This window comes from Macrosteles quadrilineatus, unplaced genomic scaffold (genome assembly GCF_028750875.1).
Source record: "Macrosteles quadrilineatus isolate MER2022 unplaced genomic scaffold, UCM_ALF_1.0 Scaffold_2__2_contigs__length_208266976, whole genome shotgun sequence".
NCBI classification, from domain to species: Eukaryota; Metazoa; Arthropoda; class Insecta; order Hemiptera; family Cicadellidae; genus Macrosteles; species Macrosteles quadrilineatus.
In genome coordinates, this window is record NW_026542595.1 from 176,828,282 (window position 1) to 176,844,287 (window position 16,006).

General features: G+C 36.0%; 1 protein-coding gene across 1 annotated transcript in view; it reads left to right on the forward strand.

The window, feature by feature from the left end:
* The window catches only part of LOC128985998 (protein borderless-like), a 51,670-nt gene that overhangs the window by 17,621 nt on the left and 18,043 nt on the right, over positions 1 to 16,006 (forward strand). Inside the window, exons 3-7 of the mRNA XM_054406044.1 lie at positions 4,467 to 4,689; positions 5,329 to 5,438; positions 5,675 to 5,846; positions 7,810 to 8,000; positions 14,340 to 14,558. Of these exons, the coding sequence (XP_054262019.1) occupies positions 4,467 to 4,689; positions 5,329 to 5,438; positions 5,675 to 5,846; positions 7,810 to 8,000; positions 14,340 to 14,558 (915 nt within the window). The remainder of the gene's footprint in view (positions 1 to 4,466; positions 4,690 to 5,328; positions 5,439 to 5,674; positions 5,847 to 7,809; positions 8,001 to 14,339; positions 14,559 to 16,006) is intronic.

Sequence of the window (16,006 nt, forward strand, 5' to 3'; positions counted from 1 at the left end):
TTGACATTTAAATGTAAACAAGAAGAACTGCTAAACTGCATATTTCACAATTTCAGACAGCTGATACAAAGAAATTAAATATAATATTTTCCATAACTATGAGGTAGCCTACGTTTATTTTAATCTAACCTTTTATCACGGATTATTTATTCATTATATAAAAATCTAATGGTGTCTGTCTGTATGTGTATTACTAATAGGTACAAAAACTACTGAACCAACTGGGCTTAAATTATACAAAAGTATAGCTACCATACCAAGGACCATTATAGGACTATTCACATTTCGATACTGACCGTAGGCTTTGTATTGCCCCTTTGGCTTTAAAAGTTACGAGGTGAACAATTTAAAAGTAAACATTGATTGGTCTCCATGGCTGTGATGAGAACACTAACAATGTTTGTTAACATTTGCTTTGACATTTAAATGTAAACAAGAAGAACTGCTAAACTGCATATTTCACAATTTCAGACAGCTGATACAAAGAAATTAAATATAATATTTTCCATAACTATGAGGTAGCCTACGTTTATTTTAATCTAACCTTTTATCACGGATTATTTATTCTAAAACTATGTCAATGATTATAGAAAAAAAAATCTATAACCGTTGCTGTATCAACTCCGGCTCTGCTTTGGATTTTTTAAAGCGTCTAAGTTATGAAAATAATGTTATTGATATGTTTTCATGGAAACAGTATTAAAATTGTAGTATATATGTTTCATATGAATTTGGAGGCTACTTTAAATAAATTCTAACTGCTTAACATGTGTTAGATTAACTTAACATAACTTGCACATCACATTGTTTTTTATATGTATATTTAGGTAAATTGAGTTATTGTATTTTGCTAAACCTATGCTTAAATTAAACTAAAGAATATAATCAATAACTAAATTGTACGTTGATTTTTGTTTTCTAAAATCTGTTGTATATATGTAACTATATTTAATTATCAAATGCTAATACAAAATAATCTTATTTTATCTTAACATAGCTTTCAGTTAACATTTACTTTATTTGATACATTTATTATTTGTGTTTTGCCACACCACTGATTAAATTAAACCAAGAAAATATCATAAAACTAAGCAGTAGTCTACACAGTGTTCTTTTGTTTCTGAAATCAATGAATTATCTGTTACTATGTTTACTTAATGGTAAGTGTGAAAATGTAAAGGTAATGGACGATGGAACTGATAAAAAAACGAGTTTGTATATTAAGTTGTTTGTTGATATTTTTGTAGAGTAGAATCAGTGATGCAATGAAACATATACTGTATTTGCTATTACATTTTTTAGCCCTTGATGCTTTGATAATCATATTAGTTTTGTCTGCTGTCTTTAATGCTCAATTATTTGTTTACATTTTATTATAGTACCTATAGATATAGTTTCTTTAATATTTAAAAAAAAACTGTATTGATAAGGCACAGCAATATTTCTAAAGTTTATAACAGCTGACTTAGTTTTGCTAATGATTTATTGTGAGTGAAGAAACTGAACATGGAAGGATTTGTGATTTAATATAAAGAAGAGTGAAATTTAACAAAATGTTCATTAAAATTTAATAATTAGTATTTTTGCAACTTCAAAATTGAAATTTAAAATGTCAATAATCAATTAATAGATATGTAAGATGAAGGTAAATCATGTATGTCAAATGTTTTATTCGAAGATTTGGTAAGTATGTTTTTCTCATATCAGCCTACACAAGATTTAAAATTAATCAAAACCAAAATGGTAGTATCCACTATTTGCCAGATTTAAAAGTCGTATAACTTAAACGTTTCTATTAAGGCTATAAAAGTTGAATTTTGTTTCTAAAAGCGTTGGCGGATGTGTAACTATTATATGCAACAGATGTAAAGATTAAAATGTTTCTATTTTGTGACCTCTTCCCGTTGCAAAGCACGGGTACAACAGCTAGTAAGATATAAAATAATCCTGGAGCCGCCCCTGGCGGAAGCGAGTTGCATAATTCACTTAAGTGATGTAAACACGCTCTTGCGTAACGTAACCATTGACTTCGGTAACGTACAAGATTTTACCTAACCCGACTATATACAGGGGGTTAAGTACAATATTTATCATTATCCATTTCACTAATCTTCTAACGGTAACGTTCTTTTACAAAAAAAAGATAGGTAAGATAGGAAAATTCTTTAAAGCATAACAATAAAATTCAAGCGCACAGCTGATTTCTAGCGTTGAACGTCGTTGGCTCCATAGAGGTATATTTTTTAAGTAGAGCATTCAATGTTATTTAAATGGGTTTCATTACTTCACCGAGTGAGTTTTTGAAACTTGACTTCACTCGTGAAGTAAAGAAGGTGTATACATCACGCTTGGGATAGGGAAGTTTAACATGGCGGGTTAGGTAATAGTTATTTATATTACAAGCGTAGTAAGAGCGTTTTTACATCACGCAGGTCCGCGAGTTGCATAATTTACCTAAGTGATGTAAACACGCTCTTGCGTAACGTGTAACGTACAAGATTTTACCCTACCCGACAATATACAGGAGGTTACGAACAATATTTTTCATCATCAATTTCACTCATCTTCTAACAGTAACGTTCATTGACAAACAAAAACTAGGTTAGGAAAATTCTTCAAAATATAGTCTAACAATAAAATTCAAGCGCACAGCTGATTTCTAGCGTTGAGCGTCGTTGGCTCCATAGAGGTATATTTTTTAAGTTAAGCACTCAATGTTATTTAAATGGGTTTCATTACCTCACCGAGTGAGTTTTTTTCAACTTTACATCACTCGAGAAGTAACGAAGTTGTATACATCACGCTTGGGATAGGGAAGTTTAACATGGCGGGTTAGGTAAAATACATTACAAATGACATAGTGATAAACATCATTGTTTCGTTATTTTTGTATACGGCTAGTAGATTTAATATTTAACACAGCTGAGTTAGGCCACACTTAATGAAAAGAAAAATTATTAGAGAGCAGACAATAAGAAAAAGTTTAATAATGAAATGCTATAATGGATATAACCATTGTAAGTCACCGCTAGGTGCTGCTGCCGTACAGATTCGTAACAGTTTGCCTAATCACCGCTAGCTAGGTGCTGCTACCCAGGTTCGCAACAGTTCATCGAGTCACCACTACGTGTCGCTGAAATTGAATTGTCTAATCCATCGATGTATAACCACAACTTGACTTGATATAACAGTTTGTTATATATCGATGGTCTAATCCACACATTTGTTTATTCATTTACTAATAACTAATTTAAGCAGTATACAAATTTAGAAACAGAATTGGCTTAACCTATAAATAAAATTAGCTATACACCTATACTTAAGGGTACATCTCCATTTAAAGCCGTGCTAATTAACTAAGAACCCTTTTTAATAATTGACTGTCGCAGTGAGTGCCTGAGACCAATGATTGGCTTATAACACTAATATAATATAATACCTATTTCACCCAAATTGTAGAGTGGTAGGATCCACGTTTAACGTTACCTAACGACGGGAAAGGGCCACGGATGTGATAAGATTTAATTTAAATCCCATGTATGCTAAATTAAATGGTCGATTACATTAATTTTTTTAGAAGAAACATTTTGTTTCTCCGTTTTTGTCATAAAAGTATATATTTTTTTAATTTTAACATCTGTCCTTTTTCTCTGAGTAAAAAGCTTTGACTCTCGCAGTGATTATTTGATGGTTCTACAACACCATGTTGGAAGTAAGACCACAGTGGTCACCTTTAATACTTTTATCCGATAGTAAAATACATACGAAAGTAGGTATTTAAGCAAAGTATGAAAGGAGATGATGAGTGGTGCGATCTTGTTGTCTGTTAGTGTTTACTGACTTAGGCCCGACATGTCCTTTTAGGACCGATAATTAATAGTCCACAGCCAATGACAACTATAAAGGAGCCACAGTTTATAGTGTAATTGGAACCCCATGCATCTTAAGAAAGGTTAACCTAACCTCTACATAAAGAAAATTTAAATTTTATATACTCTTTGAAAAGCCGAGAGTTATGTCTCTTACCTGAGACCAATGATTGTCTTAAAAAAATATACTTACCACTACCTGTGTAATCTCAGTGCTATGGAGAGAGCGGAATTGAAAAGCTTTGTTAACCATATTTACTGAATGAAACATCTTTAATCGTTACTAGAGGTCAAAATACCTTATTCCGTCTTGGGATCAATGTCACCGACGGGCGCCAACCGGTTCCGATGGTTCCAACGCGGCAATGGGGTCGTCATCAAGCGTAGAGGGAACATAGAATCCACTCCGAAGAGGTCGTCGAAAGTCAAAATAAGTAACGAAGAACAATTAACGTATAAACAAATTTTTACAAAACACTTGTCACAAATCGATTGTTTACCGTCATTATTATCACATACGGCATGGAAATCACATAATTTATAATGCATACACATCCTCAGGGATTTAAATGGTAACAAACACATCAACTGTTCCAGCATCAGACGGTGTTTACAAGTAACGACGGGGTGTTGTCAGCCACAGAGGTATTCCAACAGAGAGTGAGTTTAGTGCCAGCTGGTTCAGTGTACGGCAAAGGCTCCATAAACCTAACAGCCATTAGGGAGACGGATGCCGGATGGTACGAGTGCCGCATCTACTTCCCTAACAGAACACCCAGCACTCGACCCAACGGCACCTGGTTCCATCTATCTGTGGACGGTGAGTATGAGAGGTGACATAAATGAATTATTGGCATGGAATTGGTTGTTATAGTAGAACCTCGTTCACACAACCCTCAATAATAAGACAACCTCAATTACAAGTGAATTTTTTAAATCCTCTTGAAAAGTTCAAAACACATAAATGTTAAATAAAACTCTACTACATCACTATTTCCGTCCAAGCGAATTAAGATGGGTACATGTTTTTTCAATTGCAACAACTCAACTCAGAATCTTTAAAACAAGTTGCTTTGAGAAGGCTCAGCTGATGTTATGGAGGCAAGATTGACGCGAATGACTAGTGAAAGGTTGCCCTTTTAATTTAGACATAGTTTGCATTACCTCAATTAGGTGGGTTAACTCAACAGGTAGTCTAACCAATGTGAGGGGATTGTTGCAGAGGACGAGCTAACTCAGTGCAAAGAAACAAAAACTAAATATTAAATCCAATTAAAAAAGTACAAAATATTGCCTCGTACAGTTACCGGCAATAGTAAGTGACTTCAAAATACTTAATTTTGTTATGTTGCTTACAAACCTTCAAATAGGTTGCTTGGATCTGGTTATACCCAGATAAATAGTAAAATGGCCACGGTACATAACGTCTCTTTTATATTGATAACATTGGTAATTTCAGGAGGTAATCTGCTCACAATACCTCCCACCAATCAGACCATCATGGAGGGAAAGGCAGTGGAACTCACCTGTGTGTCAAAGGAGGCAGACTTCTCCATCAGCTGGTATAAGGTAATAACGACATTCTTCTTAAGTCGTAAGTCAACCATTCAGCAAACAATAAATCCTTTGTAAAAATATGATTGCTGATCTGTATAAAAGGTGGCAATTCAAAATCTGTTGTACTGTATTTTTTGTTAGTTACAACGCTGGTGATATTTTGTATTTCATAATATTATACACTACTTAAGGAAAAAGAAATCCAAACCCCAAAGACTTCTTTGGTTCAAAAAATATATATGTTGCAGGATGGGGTGTTGCTGTCTGAGTTACCAGAACTGCTCGCCAGGTCTTGGGTGGCTCCACAAGGCTCTTTGACCATTAGACAAACCAACATGGCTGACTTAGGGCTGTATACCTGTGAAGTGGTTAACCAGATGGGGGAGAAACAGGCGGCCAGTGCTTACCTCAATGTAACATGTGAGTAGTGTTACGCTACAGCCAACCACAGAGCAAGGGAGAGGGAAGAATGAGGATCTAGACATTGCCTATTGGATAGAGCAGCCATCTCATGAACCACTTAAGCCAACTTTTATCCAGATAGAACAGTGGAATGAGCCACCTACACATATTGTTGATTTTAAAATTCTTATAGACAAATTACAAAATTATGGGTTTCGAGGGCCATCTCTACAATTCTTTTCATCTTACCTAAACAATCGTAAACAAATAGTAAGTATTAAAGGCAATACGTCACAAGAAAGGAATGTAAAATGGGGCGTTCCCCAAGGCTCAGTCCTTGGTCCACTTTTATTTTTAATTTATTTTAATGACCTTCCATTGGCAGTAAAGAGTCAAACTATTCTTTATGCTGACGATACAACATTTTTTCATGTAAACCCCAACCTAACAGAACTAAAAAATCTTGTCCATGAAACAATGCTAAAAGCATCAAATTGGTTTAATGCGAATGGATTTTTGCATAATGAAGAAAAAACCCAAAACATGATTTATACACTAAAACAAATCCCCACTATGAGTGATCTAAATAATAGCACAGCTGTAAAATATTTGGGCCTTCAAATTGATAATCAACTCACATGGAATGCTCACATCGATTATTTATCTTCAAGATTGTCTCGTGTGGTGCATCTTTTAGATCGTCTGGTAGATCAGGTTCCTAAGAAATATGTAAGGACGGCCTATTTTGCCTACTTCCAGTCAATCATAAGATACGGATTGGTGCTTTGGGGTGGTAGTGGTAGAATAAAAGAAATTTTGATTCTCCAAAAAAGGGCTTTAAGAGCTATGACAGGGACCTACAGAAACTTTGTCATAGTTACCTCAGTACCGTAATCATCGCAAACCTCCATCATTGCAAACCTCTTTTTATAGATCTGCAAATTCAAACTGCAGTAAATTTGTTCATTTATGATCTGATTGTTTATATATTAAAAAACCCTGAATATCTTCAATTTAATAATCACAGTCACAACACTCGTTTTAAAAATACTGCGCTGTTAGAATCCCATCGTCTTAGTAAAACTAGTAATTGCCACACAATTTTATCAATTAAAGTGTATAATTCAGTAAAAAATAATATAAATTTTCATTCAATTAACAAATTTAAGGCTATGTTTTATAATTATCTACTTCAGAACCCTTTTTATAGTCTGGATGATTATTTTAAACTGGGAGAAATTGTCCTTTAGTTTGGTTTTAATTTTTAGTTAAGAATGTGAATGGAGTTGAATGTTAATTGTAATATTTGGCCTGTAAGAGTATTTTGTTGTTTATTTTAAGACTTGGTTTGAAAACTGCAAATAAACTTTGTCAATGATATGTAAATGTATCCTTATGGCAAATAAAGATTGATTGATTGATTGATTGATTGGGCTACAGTTGAAATTGTACTTTCTCTCTCATTTTTCCAATGATATTTTATATTGAATACAAGATGCTATGGTTTACAGTAAAGGTCCTATCAGTTTGGCCTTATAAAACTTGGTGCAACAGAAACCAGTGATTAGATAAGGTGCACCAAACATTCACCTTCTCAATATCCCTAGTATGCTTCTTTAAAAGTGGGGATTTTCAGATCCCCATATCCTGACATTATGTCTGTTAAATCTACGCTGAACAGCAATAAGAGACTTAGTTTCAATGAACAACTCGACAACTGCGCCTTCACTCGAGGGTCCATCACAAAATGTTACTGTTTAGTTTGTGTTCTTCCTACAACAATGTAAGAAGGTACTGATGCTAATCAAAACAGCTGATTATAAAAATTGTTGAATTTTCCTAACAAATAATGAAAACTAGAAGTTTATACCTCAAATACAGGATGTGTGAGACAAAGCTAAAATCTATAAGCTTTTTTTTAGAAACACCCTGTATTTTTACTTTTTGACTCAATAGATACTATAACATGTTTACATTCCAGATCCAGCTAAAGTGGTATACTCTCCCCGTGAAATGTTTCTCCCCTACGGCAGACCGACTCTTCTCGACTGCCACTTCCGTGCCAATCCTCCTCTCATCACCCTGCGATGGGAGAAAGATGGTTTCCTCTTTGATCCACTCAATGTGCAAGGGGTCTTCTATCGTAAAAATGGATCACTCTACTTCGAAAAAGTAGGTTTGTATTTTTTGTTCTTTTATTTTATACTAGCAGTTACCCGGCGCGTTTTAAATGGTAATTTGTTCTTTACGGTAAAAAATATAAATGTTGCATTACTAACAGTTAATTCAGTATAAATTATTATACTAACTGATATCATATAAATACAATAATTATCGCATCAACAGTGCATAGGCTACCTATAAATATCCACAATTCCTGAACTCCAAAATAGCTGGATTACAAGACAAATTTTATATTATTTTAATAATAAATGAAAACTTACAATTTCCCCCCGTGTTTTATTTCTTCTCTATTCACAAGAAATATCAAAGATCCTTGATACTTCTATCAATAAACACTTTTCTATGAGTTACATATTCATAAATTTCTTTCTTACTCACAATTTTATCCAAACCATACCCCCAAAACAAATATTTATTTTAACAAAACAAAAAAGGTCACATATTTATCAATTCAGACACAAATATACTACCGTACATCATTCCCGGTGTTTAAAGTTATTTTTTCTAATTCACTGTTTCTAACAGCTGGTCTTATTTTATATCATGTTTACTTTTTGTTCAGTTTAAAGAAATACAGTCCACTAAAAACATCATCTAGTTTTTCTCTCTTAATTATCTATCTACATCTATCGTTCAATCTAAGTTTATCCATCAGTATCTAAATTCTTTAATCATTTGGTCCTTCTGACCCGGAATAAATAAGTAATTAACAGTTATTTTTTCAATTCAGTTATAAAAGTAATCAAGAAAATTTCCTGTTCTCAGTTGAAGTTATGTCCCTAGAATCCAAACTAGGTCTTCAAGCAACACGCTTAAAAATCTTAGAAAAAGCCACAGACTATTTCAAGGAAAAGGATATAACAACTATATTGAAGCCTCAAGTACAAACCCGGATTGATGTTATCGAAGCAGAATGGAGGAAATTCGAGAGGGATCACGAGAAAATATGTGAGTCAAAAGCTGACATACTAAAAGACCTAGCCTACATAAATGAAGATCACTACAGTCAAGCCCTTGAAGCCTATATGGTAAGCAAATCTGCATTGCTTGTTCTCTTAGAAGAGTTATCGGTAAATTCTCAACAAAATCAAAGCACATCTGATATCAATACATCTAGTTCTATGAGTAAATCAAATCAACCTATACTACCTAAAATATCTCTACCTCAATTCTCAGGAAGTTACCAGTCTTGGAAACCTTTCCATGATCTTTTTTCTTCACTGGTGATCCAAAATCCTAACTTAACTGATGTAGCTAAGTTACACTATCTAAAAACCAGTTTGTCTGGTGATGCTGCTCAATTGCTAACAAATTTCCAAATAACAGGAGAAAATTTCATGCCAGCTTGGGAAAAACTTGTGACTAGATATGAAAACAAACGTGTTTTAATCAAAAGGCATTTGGATGATATATTTAATTTAAAACCTCTAGAAAATAAATCTGCTAGTGGTCTCAATCACCTCATGTCTACTATCAATGAGTCTTTAGGTTCCCTCAAAGCGCTAGGATCTCCTACAGATAAATGGGATCACATCTTGGTGTACATGATTGTACAACGACTAGACCCAGAGACACACGAAGCATGGGAGATTCGTTACGGAGTCTCAACAGAACCCTCCACCCTAGAAGATCTTCAGACCTTCATCGAAGGTCGTATTCGAGCCCTGGAAAGTATTGAGTCACGAGCAACACCACCAAGCGATGTAACGGTAACTACACTACAATGTAAAGGTAAACCTCATCAAAATCTTAAAGTACATTCAGCACAAATTGTAGCAAAATCTCAGTCCAATATAGGAAATGATTGTCAACTGTGTAGTAAAGATCACTATTTAGCATTTTGCAAGGAGTTTCGTGAAAAAGTACCTAGTCAACGAAAAGAGGTTCTTGTGAACAAAAGATTATGTTTCAACTGTCTTGGTTCACATTTGTTAAAGGACTGTCGCTCAAATAAATCTTGTTTACAATGTAAGAAAAGACATCACACTCTAATTCATGACGCTGTTAGCCAGACTACAAATATACCTCATATAAAAAAGTCAAGTTCTCTCATCCCTAACAAATTCATCTCATCTACAGATAACACATCATCAAGCTCACACGTCTCCTCTAATCACATGCTTCCATTTAAGGAAATTAATCGACAATCTGTGCTCCTAGCAACCGCTCAAGTTAAGGTAATTGGTCCTGAGGGAAATAGTGTTATTGCCAGAGCTTTAATCGACCAAGGATCTGAAATCTCTTTCATCAGTGAATACTTAGTACAAACTCTCAATCTGAAGCGTTCATACTCCTCAGTATCTCTTGTTGGTATCGGTGGACATCAAGCCCCAACCACTCGTGGGATAGTTTCAATCAATCTTAGTTCTCTGTATGATACCAAAGTTAGCTGCTCTTTATGTTGTCACATCCTTTCAAATCTCACATCAAATTTGCCATCGATAACACCAAATCATTCATCGTGGAATCATATAAAGGGACTTCAACTAGCTGATCCTGCCTTCATGAAGTCTGAATCTGTAGAATTAGTCCTAGGAGCAGACATCTACACGTCTATTATCCTTCCTGGTCTAATTAAAGGTCCACCCCTCTCCCCAGTAGCACAAGCAACAATTTTCGGTTGGATCTTGTCTGGACCTACTGGAATGACGGAAAATAAATCTACCTCATCAATGTTTCATTGCTTGATTGAAAACAAACTTGATGATTTTCTTCAAAAATTTTGGGTACAGGAAGAAATTCCTCAAATTAAAGAATCAGTCAAGTCTCCTGATGATCAAGTATGTGAGGAACATTATCAATCAACCTTTTCTAGAGAACCTTCCGGTCGCTATCAAGTCCGACTTCCCCTGAAGGAAACAGTCAATCAGCTTGGAGAATCTCAATCGTCAGCCTTTCAAATTTTAACAAAGCTAAATACTCGTCTCTCAAACGATCTTGAGTACAAAAACTTGTATACTAATTTCATAGAAGAATACAAGGACCTTGGTCACATGTCTGAAACTATTGAAGAAATAGATTCTACCATTCCCATATATTACCTACCTCATCATGGTGTTTTGCGTCCTTCTAGCACGACGACTAAATTAAGAGTAGTTTTTAATGCCTCATTCCCAACTAGTTCAGGATTATCTTTGAATGACGTACTCTACAGTGGTCCAAAACTCCAAACAGAACTACCTGATATTCTCACTTGGTTTAGGCGCTATAAATTCGTATTTGCCACTGATATCGAGAAAATGTATCGCCAGATTCTAGTACATCCCAGTGATCGAGATCTTCAAAGAATTCTCTGGATGGAAAATGGTCATCTTAGAAAATTTCAACTACAGACTGTTACATATGGGTTATCATGCGCTCCTTTTCTCGCCCTAAGAACAATGAATCAGCTTATCGTCGATCACGGTGATGCATATCCCCAAGCTAGTGAAATGTTGACAAGAGGGAGATATATGGATGACATTTTTGGTGGTGCAGACTCGATTGAAGAGTGCAGAGAAGTAGTAAAACAGACTGACGAGCTTTGCAAATTAGGTTGTTTTCCTTTACAGAAGTGGATCAGCAATGATCAAAATGTACTATCATACATATCGGAAAGTAATTGCGAAAAAGGCAATTCCTTATTGATAAACAAATCCTCCAGTATACGTACTCTTGGACTTACATGGAATCGATTCAGCGACGATTTTCAGTTTCTTCCTACTCTAAGTCCAAAAGACAAATGCACGAAAAGAAACGTTCTTTCTCAAATAGGTCAGTTATTCGATCCCTTGGGTTTTGTCTCTCCTATTATCATAAGGTTCAAACACTTCATGCAACAACTTTGGCTAGTAAAAATTCATTGGGACCAACTTTTACCTAATCACTTGCAAGACCAATGGAAACTCCTTGAAGCTGACCTACAATATTTGCCATTAGTTAAAGTACCTCGTTATATTGGTCTTACCCAACTATCTTCGGTAGAAATTCATGGATTTTCAGATGCTTCTAAGCTTGCAATGAGTGCTGTAGTCTACCTAAGAATCGTTAATCGTGAAAATATCACTGTTAGTTTAGTTATTTCTAAAACTAAAGTAGCTCCTCTCAAGACAATGTCGATTCCTCGACTGGAACTCACTGCTGCTACACTATTAGTAAAACTTGTAAAGTATGTTCGGAAAATGCTCAACTTAGAATCTACCCAAGCATGGTTATGGACTGACTCTATGGTTTCCCTAACCTGGATCACAAATCAACCTTCAAAATGGAAAGACTTTGTGCGTAACAGAGTAAGTGTTATACAAGAGACAGAACCGCTCGCTAAGTGGAGGTATGTAGCAGGAAATGAAAATCCAGCCGACTGTGCTTCACGAGGTGTTACTGCTAAAATCCTTAGCAACCATAAGCTTTGGTGGACGGGTCCTCCGTGGCTGAATAAAGATGTTTATGAATGGCCATCCACGACGTTTGATCCAGCTCAAGCAGCGAAATCTGAACTGCGAATCCCTCAATCAACTTGCCACATTTTAAACTTTGAACCAGAACCAGAAATGCTAGAGCGCTTCTCAACACTGTCAAAACTATTACGTGTTACTGCCTGGTGTCAAAAGTTCATTGCCAAAACAAAAAAATCCATCCCTACTAATTGTCAATCTTTTTTAACTCCTCAAGATCTCAACTCATCCCTTTTGTTGTGGGTAAAACTCATTCAAAAACATGCCTTCAAAAATGAGCTTGCGCGGTTACAAAACAACAGACCTTTAGAAAAATCTAATCTTATAAGTCTTAACCCCTTTGTCGATAACACTGGTTTAATGAGAGTTGGAGGCAGACTTGAACAATCTTCATTAGAATATGATTCAAAGCATCCTTATATCCTTCAGAAGAATTCTAAGTTCTCAAAACTATTGATAGATGATGCTCATCTCAGGACTCTGCATAGTGGCACCCGTTGTACACTTGCAACCGTTCGTCAGAAGTTCTGGGTTGTTGGAGGTAGACCTATCGTCAAACGAGAACTGTTAAAGTGTGTTACTTGTGCTCGTTATCGCTCTCAAAGAGCTCAACAATTAATGGGGCAGCTTCCTCCTACAAGAACATCACCATCACGTCCCTTTTTGCACTCTGGTGTAGATTACGCAGGCCCTTTTGTAATCAAAACATGGCATGGAAAGAGAGCAAAAACCTACAAAGGTTATATTGCGGTGTTCATCTGCTCGGCGACCTCAGCTATTCATCTAGAGTTGGTTTCCAACTACTCAGCAGAAGCCTTCATAGCGGCTTACAAACGATTCACCAGCCGTCGAGGCATCTGTGCTACTTTAACGAGTGACTGCGGGACAACATTTGTAGGAGCTGACAAAGAACTGAAAAGGTTGTTTTCATCGTCTTCAGCAGAATCAGGTCAACTCAAATCCCTGCTTGCTAATGATGGAACTGAATGGAAATTCAACCCTCCTGCTGCTCCACATTTTGGAGGTCATTGGGAAGCTGGTGTTAAATCAGTTAAATACCATCTCAAAAGAGTTATGAAGACCCACCTACTAACTTACGAAGAATTTTCGACAGTGCTGGTACAAATAGAAGCTGTACTCAATTCTCGCCCTCTCTGCCAGCTTACAGAAGATCCAGACGATCTAGCAATCCTAACCCCTGCGCACTTTTTAGTTGGCGAATCTTTAACTACTATCCCAGAACCTAATCAAGAAAACCAACCCACATCAAGACTTACTCGATGGAAATTAACTCGCCAAATGTTGGAATCATTTTGGAAGAAGTGGTCTCGGGAGTACCTTCAACAACTTCAAGCAATATACAAATGGAGATTTCCTTCCTGTTCAATAAAACTCGGATCAGTTGTTCTTGTTGTTGATGAGCAATTACCACCATCAAAGTGGCCGCTAGCAAGAGTGACTGAACTTCATCCAGGTCGTGATGGACTTACCCGAGTAGCCACTCTGAGAACATCAAGTACCTCATTGAAAAGACCAATAGTCAAGCTTTGTCCTCTTCCAATTGAAGTCAGTGATTAATATTTATTGCTCCTTCGGTGCAATGGGGGGGAGAATGTTTAAAGTTATTTTTTCTAATTCACTGTTTCTAACAGCTGGTCTTATTTTATATCATGTTTACTTTTTGTTCAGTTTAAAGAAATACAGTCCACTAAAAACATCATCTAGTTTTTCTCTCTTAATTATCTATCTACATCTATCGTTCAATCTAAGTTTATCCATCAGTATCTAAATTCTTTAATCACCCGGTTATATTTTTGTAAGTGAAATACATTTCAACTATTATTACTTCATATCACAAACATGTATATTTTTAATTAAGAATAATTTTCTTCAGGTAGATGAGACACATTCCGGGGAGTACACTTGCACTCCGTTCAACTCCCTAGGCACTGATGGCCCGTCACCCCCCATACACGTTGTAGTGCAACGACCCCCGGTGTTTACAGTTACACCCCAGAACCTCTACCTGCGCAAGGTAGGAGACAGCATTGAGATACCTTGTGACGCCTTGGATGGCGACGGCACACATCGCCCAACCATAGTCTGGTTTAAGGTGAGAGTCAATTTATTTGAACCCAATATAAGTCTAAGTCTAAGTTTAAGTCTATATCGTTCGATAATAACCAGACTTTTTTGTTTTTTTTTCTGGTTGGGTTAGGATTCTCATAGTCCTGAGATTTAAATTCATTGTTGGAAAATTTTTCAAAGTCAGGTGTTTGGGGAGAAATCACATGTTAAAGACCTTCGTTTACAGACAGCTCGAACACCCATAGTTTGACGACGTTCCAACTGAAGAACTTTAGTTCCTGAAGCTGAGGATGGTGTTTTACACTGAAACATGTCCTGAACAAACTATTTAAGCTGTCTGGGAGAGTTAAGGCCAGTTAGTCTTGCATTATGTCCAGGGGTCCAGGGGCAGCTCAGGGGTTAAATATGGATTTAAAACCATCAAACCTCAGAGGGTAAGTTTTTTTACCTCAATCCATCCAGTTTTTACCCCGGTGATATGCCAATTGCCCAGGTACTGATAACTGGAAAATCAAAGAGATCAGCCGTACTATAGGTATTCAAGTTCGGTTTCCATGTCGTAATGAGAAGAGAATGAATCAGGGTCCAACTCCAAAGGAAGCTTCTCATACTGAATATACTAAGATGACTGGGACGGATTGACATGGTGGCTGGTGTGGATTAACGTCCGCACGAGTGGGTACTACGACTATCCGCAGTACTATCCTGATAATTAGACCAATTAGTATATACCAAGGTAAAAATGTGGTTCGGATTCCACTATAAACTGTAGGTTCCTTAGTTGCCATTAGCTGTATGGACTATTAATTAACAGCTGTGTCTAAGGAATGTCGGCCTTATTCACTAACAAGACTACAAGATCGCACCACTCATCCTACACTCATCTCCATTCATACTTGGCTTAAAATATACTTTGTATGGTTGCCATTTAAAAGAAAGTTAAGTAAAGTATTAAAGTAAAGACCTTGTTTTGCTAATTTTATCATCCATCAATAACAATTTATAAAGTGATGTTGTTGGTGCGGCTAAATATATCCTTTGATAAGCATAGCCATGGGAGTAAGTAAGTAAAGTAAATTGTATAGTGAAATAATCAATGACAATGAGAAAGGTCGGAGGACCAATTTTTGTACAAAAACTACAAGGTGAGGCATAATAACAAGCGATTTTAAAAATACTGTTAAATAAAAACCCTTTGTTAAAAAATTATTTTTATTCCACAATATTAAAAAACATGAAAAAGCATTTTCTGCAACAGTAAAATGTCAGTTATTTCTTGAAAATAACTCCAGTAAGATGGCGTCCGTTTAAACGTACACATTCCTCCAGCCGGACCTTGAAGTGACTCATCACATTTCGTAGCATTGCCAGTGGGATTTGACCAACTTCCTGCCGGATCCGCTCTTTCAGGGCTTCAATTGTTCTAGGAGGATTACCTTGGTAAACCTTACTTTTCAGATAACCCCACAAGAA